This window comes from Aythya ferina, assembly GCF_964211825.1.
Source record: "Aythya ferina genome assembly, chromosome: 12".
NCBI lineage: Eukaryota > Metazoa > Chordata > Aves > Anseriformes > Anatidae > Aythya > Aythya ferina.
This window is the reverse complement of record NC_140308.1, coordinates 1706348-1713375: the sequence shown is the minus strand read 5'-3', so window position 1 is coordinate 1713375 and position 7028 is coordinate 1706348. Positions and strand designations below refer to the sequence as shown.

The 7028-nt window shown below is 66.5% G+C and overlaps 1 protein-coding gene across 1 annotated transcript; it reads left to right on the top strand.

Moving 5' to 3' along the window:
* Positions 1-1652: 1652 nt before the first annotated feature.
* Positions 1653-6231, top strand: CDT1 (chromatin licensing and DNA replication factor 1). The gene is made up of 10 exons (XM_084533988.1): positions 1653-2069; positions 2197-2307; positions 2438-2649; positions 2965-3162; positions 3924-4069; positions 4192-4295; positions 4523-4711; positions 5082-5216; positions 5313-5514; positions 5629-6231. The coding sequence occupies exons 1-10, from the start codon at positions 1746-1748 to the stop codon at positions 5790-5792; spliced, it is 1785 nt and encodes a 594-aa protein (XP_084390114.1). The 5' UTR covers positions 1653-1745; the 3' UTR covers positions 5793-6231.
* The last annotated feature ends 797 nt before the right edge of the window (positions 6232-7028 follow it).

The window sequence follows — 7028 nt, the reverse complement described above, 5'->3', positions numbered from 1 at the left end:
GGCCCGGCACGGCTCGGCCCGGTCCCGCTCCGCCTAGCGCCGCCCGTGGGCACTGCAGCCCCCGGACATCGCTGGCACGAGTTGGCCGGGCTCAGCCCCGCAGGCAGCCCTCGGGTAGGGGGGCGTTGGCAGCGGGGAAATTGCAAGAAAAGGGTGAAAACGGCAAAAAGACGCGGCTCCCGTTTGCTCCTCGGGGTAATGATAATAAAAAAAAATGTGCGATCAGGGATTCTTGAGGCTGAACGACTTGCACAGGGGTTTGGGAATGCCCGTGCAGGGTCCTGGAGCTGGGGCAGGAGCCCCCGGGACCCCCGAGCAGCCGTGTCCCCGTGGGGCCGGGTGCCCCGTCCCGTGTCCCACCATCGCACCCAGCTACGAGGGCAGCACCGCGGCACCCAGGCAGTGCTGGAAGCTGCCCGGAGCAGGAAGCATCAGCCCGTAAAATTCTCTGCATTCTTTGGCTTCGCCGCCTCTGTTTTCCGAATGCGCTCGCTCGATGGCCGGGCATCCAGCTGGCTCCCTGCCGACCCGCTCCCTGCCTCGGTGGGCTCCACTCTCCATCCCGGGCTCCCCTGGGGCTCTTTCCACTGCCACAGGAGCCCTGTCCATATGGACATCACTACAGCCCCCAAACCATGTGCAGCACAGAGCCAAGGACCCCCCTAAATGGGTTCGGCGTGGGCACAGCCCCGTGTGGGAGCTGGGGTGGGCTGCAGGCACCTGAGCCACCTCTGAGGCTGGCACCCAGAAAAATTCACTCATACAAATAAAACCCTCGTGAGCACCAAACCACGAGGCTGTAAATCTCACGGCCATGGCACTGGAGACCAGCGCTGCACGAGCCCCAGGCTGCGTCCCCAAACCCGCAGCAGATCCTGGAAGGGGCGGCGCACGGTGCCCACCCCAGCCCCCTGCTCCCAGCCCCGAGCACCCCGAGCGGAGGCTGCGGGAGTAAATGGGCGCAGGGAACGGCACCCCTGAGCCCTGCCTCGCGCAGCCGAATCCGGCCCCGCTCCACTTTGCCGGCCTGGCTCGTGGTGCTAAGAGCCGTGCTGAGAGCAGAGCGGCCCCGTAATGAGCTGCGGGCACGGCCCTGAGTGCCCGGCAAGGAGCTTTCCGGGCGCGCACGCTGCTCCGTGTCCGGGCAGTGCCATAATTAATTCCCATCCATGCAGATGGGGACCCCGCAGCCAGCCTCTGCACCAAGGGCTGCTTATGGGGCGCAGCCACCAAGCAGCAGCAGCTTTTACAGGCTGGTTCCCTATGAGTTTTGGGGAAGGAACGAGGCTGAGGGCCCCCTGCCCTATTTTGGGGCAAGACCCTCGCCATGCGCTGCGCCCCATGGCACGCACCCCTGCTGCACCCAGCTCAGCACCCACCCCTGCAGCGGTGGCAGCACCCCTGGGGGGGGTCCCCACGGCCAAAACCCAGCGCCCTGGGCACCTCCACCCTATAGGGGCTGCGAGCGGGCAGCCCCCCGCGACCCCACACGCGCTGCGCAGCGCCGAGCCCCCTCCCCACCCACCCACGTGGAGCCCCTGCGGAGCGCGGGGAGCGCGGCGCCTTTAAGAGCCCCGTGGCGCCAATTCCGCCCCACGTGACCCGCTTGGGAGGAGGGGGGGGGGCGGAGCCGCGGCCGCGCGCGGGTTCCCGCCAAGAGCGGCGGATTTGGCGCGCGCGCGCCGCCGGCACCGGGAGAGCGGGAGCGGGACACCGGGAGCGGCACCGGGAGCGGCACCGGAGCCATGGCGCAGCTCCGCCTCACCGACTTCTTCGGCCGTGCCAAGGCGGCCGCCACCGTCCCAGCCAAGCGCGGCGGCGGCTCCCGGTTGAAGGCAGCCCCCGGGGGAGCCCCGGTGCACCGGGAGGCAGAGGATGGAGCCCCCCCGCCGCTGCCTGCATCGCCCCGCACCCCGTCCCGCGGCGCTGTCCCGGCCGTGCCGGGGCTGGCGGGCAGGAAACGGAGCCGTCGGGAGATGGAAGCGGAGCAGGGAACCGGGAACGGGACCGGGACCGGCACCGGGGAACGCGGGGGGAAATCGGCACGGAAGAGGCTGGAGCTGCCTGCGGTACGGGGGGACACGGGAAGGGGGTGGCAGCACCCCCGGTGTGCCCCCACGGCACCCCCCGTGTGAGGCTGGGGGGTCCCGGGGGGGTTCCCTGCACGGTCCCTAACGCAGCCCCGGTGTCCCGCAGGTTGCCAGCCCCCCCCCGGCTGAGCCCCCCCCGGTGGGCAGGACGCGATCCCCCAACCGGGAGCAAGAGGACGGTGGAGCCGTGCCACGGAAAGCCCCGCGCATGGAGCCGGTACTGGGATTGGGATTGGGATTGGGATTGGGATTGGGATGGGGGTGGTTATGGGGTGGGTGGGTTCAGGGTCCCTGTCCGTCCCCTGCCCCCTTCCCAGCCCGTCCTGACCCCGTTCCCACACCCCCAGGAGGACCTGGCCGCGCTGCGGAGCCGCCTGCAGAGGATGAAGATGAAGATGAAGGCCCCGTCCCAGCTGCCTCCCATCCCCGCCGGGGCCGGTGCTGAGCTGCGGGGCCGCCTGGAGACCCTGCGGGGCCTGGAGCTGCGGCTCCGCGACAAGGCGGCGGCGAGCGGAGCACAGGCACAGGAGACAACAGCTCCGGCAGCAGCAGGAGATGGGTGAGGAGAGGCTTTTGGGGGAAAAAAAAAGCACAAAAAATGTTTCCCCACCACCAAACCCCGTCCCCAGGGCGCACAGGGCAGGCTGTGACCCACGTTGGGGTGCTCAGACAACGGGATCAGAGGGGACCTGCCCCAACCGGGGTGGGCGCACGGCTCCGAGCTCAGCCCTGCTGGCAGCGGGGTGCTCTCCAAGACCCCAGTCCCATCCCAGGGGGTCTCAGTCCCCCCCGTGCGTGCTCGGGGCTGTCCCCGTGCCCCATTCCCTGCGCCTGCTCAGAGCGGGGTGCCCTGACACCTCTCCTCCTCCCCTAGGGGCCAGAAGCTCCCCGCGTACCAGCGGTTCCACGCCCTCGCTCAGGACCAGCCGCCGGGGCTCACGCTGCCCTACAAGTACAAGGTGCTGGCCGAGATGTTCCGCAGCGTGGACACCATCGCCGGGATGCTCTTCAACCGCGCCGAGACCATCACCTTCGCCAAGGTCAAGCAGGGGGTGCAGGACATGATGCGCAAGTGAGTTGGAGAGCGTCTTGATGTTTTTTTTGGGGCTCCCAGCTTTAGGTGCTGGGGCTGGTTCCCTGGTGTCGTCCCTTGGGGTTTTGGAGCTCCCTGGTGTCGTCCCTTGGGGTTTTGGAGCTCCCTGGTGTCGTCCCTTGGGGTTTTGGAGCTCCCTGGTGTCGTCCCTTGGGGTTTTGGAGCTCCCTGGTGTCGTCCCTTGGGGTTTTGGAGCTCCCTGGTGTCGTCCCTTGGGGTTTTGGAGCTCCCTGGTGTCGTCCCTTGGGGTTTTGGAGCTCCCTGGTGTCGTCCCTTGGGGTTTTGGAGCTCCCTGGTGTCGTCCCTTGGGGTTTTGGAGCTCCCTGGTGTCGTCCCTTGGGGTTTTGGAGCTCCCTGGTGTCGTCCCTTGGGGTTTTGGAGCTCCCTGGTGTCGTCCCTTGGGGTTTTGGAGCTCCCTGGTGTCGTCCCTTGGGGTTTTGGAGCTTCTTGGCATCGTCCCTTGGGGTTTTGGAGCTCCCTGGTGTCATCTCTTGGGGTTTCGGAGCTCCCTGGTGTCGTCCCTTGGGGTTTTGGAGCTCCCTGGTGTCGTCCCTTGGGGTTTTGGAGCTTCTTGGCATCGTCCCTTGGGGTTTTGGAGCTCCCTGGTGTCATCTCTTGGGGTTTCGGAGCTCCCTGGTGTCGTCCCTTGGGGTTTTGGAGCTCCCTGGTGTCATCTCTTGGGCTTTCGGAGCTCCCTGGTGTCATCCTTGGGGTTTCTGAGCTCCCTGCTGCCGTTGCAGGCAGTTTGAGGAGCGGCACGTGGGCCAGATCAAGGCGGTGTACCCCACCTCGTACCGGCTGCGCCAGGAGAAGAACATCCCCACCTTCGGCAGCGGCATTAAGAAGTCCGACTACCAGCTCACGCTGGAGCCCGTGCTGGGGGAAGGTGGGTCCGGGGGGGGAGCTGCGGGTGTCCGGAGCGCTCTGTGCTCCCTCCACCGAGGAGCTGGAGCTGGAAAACGCTTTTGGGGGCGCGCTGCAGGTGATGCTTTCCCCTCTTCCTGGCAGACGAGAAGCTGTGCGGCCGCCCGCACCTCTCGGCGTCGCGCCTGCTGGAGCGCCGGAGGGAATTCAACCGCAGCCTGGTGAACATCGTCAAGCAGCACCACGCGGTGAGCCCCTGCTCCTTCTGCCTCGGGGGGGCTCTGGGTGCTACCCACAGCATTGGGGTGGCACCCAAAATGAAGGATGTTATGGGGCCGTGGGCTCTGTGGGTGCTCGTGGCGGGCAGGCAGTGTTGTGGGATGAAGAATAGGGAAAATCCTGGGGTTTCTCCTGGGAGCACGGCGTGGCCACGAGCCCGTGGGTGCAGTGATGCCGTTCTTGCCCCCCTCTCCAGGCGTTCCTGGCCGGCCTGACGCCCCCCATGGTGGTGCCCGAGGACAAGCTGACCCGCTGGCATCCCCGCTTCAACGTGGACGAGGTGCCGGACATCAGCCCCGTGGAGCTGCCGCGGCCACCGCAGGAGGAGAGGATCACCACGGCCCAGGAGCTGCTGAGCACAGCTCGGGGCATGATGATCCCCAAGGTGAGCGGGGATGGGGTCTGGCTCCAACTGCTGCCTTTTTGGGGGGGGTCCCAGACCCCAAACTGGTTCCTCTGGGAGGATGTTAATGGGTAGGAGTGGGGAAGGGTTGCCTTGGAGAGCTGGAAGATGGAGGCAGGGGGGAGCCCAGCTTGGATATCACCACCTTGGGGCTGTTTTGGGGCTGGAGGAGCTGATTTGGGCTGGGAGAGGAGATGGAGGACACCAAACTGTCCCCCTGGATGGGTCAAAGGGGTGTGGGGGGGGTGCCGGGCTGCTGCAGGGTGGCCCCTGGAGGTGGGGGCGGCGGAGGGGAAACTTCTCCTTCCTCCCAGCTGCAACCCAACTCCTCCTCCCTCTTCCACATGAGCAGATGGAAAAAGCTCTTGCCAACCTGGCCCTGAGAACCGCTGAAGCCGGTGCGGGGGAACCGGTGGTTTCCAAAGCACCGTCCCCTGCCAGCACCTCCAGCGCGCTGAAGGGGGTGTCCCAGGAGCTGCTGGAGCGGGTGAGTAATTCCATCCTGGCCCCAAAACGTGGCCGGAGGGGTCCTGCCTGCACCTGTGACCCCCTTCTCCTCCCTTCTCTCCCCTCCTCCCCCAAGATCCGTGCCAAGGAGGCGAGGAGGCTGCAGGCGCTGATGACCCGGGACGCGGGGCAGGAGGAGCGGCTGGCCCTGCTGGGGAGGCTGCCGGCCATGGCCCGCGTCCTGCGCAACGTTTTCGTGGCCGAGAAGAAGCCGGCGCTGCCCCTGGAGGTGGCGTGCGCCCGCATGGCCGAGAGCTTCCCCACGCAGATGACGGCGGGTAGGAAACGGGGAGCGCACCGGGGCTGCGGGATGGTTCCCGGGGGGGTTGGTTTGGGGTGGGATGGGGTGCGGAGATCTCAGCCGGCTGCTTTGCTTTCCCCCTCCTGTGTAGGAGAGATGGAGAAGCACCTGCGCCTCTTCGCCGAGCTGCTGCCCGACTGGGTGGGGATCCACGCCATCAGGACGGACACCTACATCAAGCTGGACAAGAACAAGGAGCTCGGGCTCGTGGTGGAGAGGCTCACCAAGGTGGCCAAGGAGGCTGAAGCGCTCTGAGCCCGATAAGGGTCCGGGCTTTTCCCCTGTGTAATCACCTCCGTAGGTGTAGCGAGCCCCGGGGGTGGTTGAGGAAGAGGAGAGCGGGCATTAATTGTAACTAGTTCCTTTGCCAGGGTCCCCGGGGGGCTGTAGTTGACCCCAAGGTGAAGGCAGGCAGTCCTGGGGTGGTGACGAGGAGTTTCTGACCTGTCCTGGTCCTTCTCCTGAAGGCTCGAGGCAGGAGCTTCCCCCCAGGGACCGGTGTTGGGGTTGGAGGCAGGGGGAGAGAGGGTGACGAGGAGGAAAGGAGCGAGAGGAGAAGTCCCCAATTGCTGTTTTGGCTCTCCGGGGCCTTGTTGTGTTTTTAAGGGCGAGGGCAACGCGCATCTCCAGCCCCGGCTGGAAACGACGACGGGACTTTTGTCCAAACATCTTTGCATTAAATGTTTTAAATCGAGCCGGCTCTCGGCCGCCCCGCGCTTCTCCCGTGGCACCGGGCCCCGGCCGCTCACGCAGGGAAGGGCCGGGTCCTCGGCCAACTCCTGGGGAAAAACTGACTGGAAAAAGTGAGCGTGGGCTCGCCGAGAGCTGAATGCAGCTTTTGTCAATAGGGCCCCGGGCGGCACAGGGACGGGACGGGAGCTGGGAGAGGGCTGGAGGCAGCGGGGGGTTGGTTTGGGGCAGGTCCCAGCTCCTGCTGCTCCTGCTGGGGACCAGTTGTAGGGTTTGGGGAGGAGGGATGGGTGCTCTGAGGAGGGTCCCGGCTGCAGCAAGAGGTGCCTGCCCGGGGTGCACCCAGCTTGGGGAGCTGCTGTGGGGCAGGAGGGGGCTGCCTGGTGCTGCTCACCTCGGCTGCTCAGAATCGCAGGTTTTGGTTAAAAAGGTGGAAGAAGCAGCAGGGAGGTGCCCATCCTTCATCCTGCTGGCTGTGATGCCCCAAGGAAGCCTCCTCCAGCACCCTGCCTGCAGCCAGCCCCACTCCCAGCAGGAGCAACCCTGGGGGCTTACAGGGGGGGTTTAAACCCACTGCAGAGGCTGTGGGGTGAGGGTATGGGGCTGGGCTCAGCACAAGACCCCCTTTGGGAACTCCCGTTTGCCGCTGGGACCCAAAATCTTCCTCCTGCCTGCACCAAGGGGGGGGCTCTCCCTGCCCGCCCAGGCGCAGGCAGTGTCCCCACGTTCCCTGATGTCACCCCTTGGCCTCGCACGCTGCCAGCCCTGGCACCGGCCGGGGCTCGCGCTCGCTTCCACGGT

Coding starts and splice junctions, on each gene's coding strand:
- CDT1 (XM_084533988.1), top strand. CDS start 1,746: ATGGCGCAGCTCCGCCTCACCGACTTCTTCGGCCGTGCCAAGGCGGCC. Junction 2,308..2,437: donor AAGCCCCGCGCATGGAGCCG/GTACTGGGATTG, acceptor CCACACCCCCAG/GAGGACCTGGCCGCGCTGCG. Junction 3,163..3,923: donor GTGCAGGACATGATGCGCAA/GTGAGTTGGAGA, acceptor CTGCCGTTGCAG/GCAGTTTGAGGAGCGGCACG.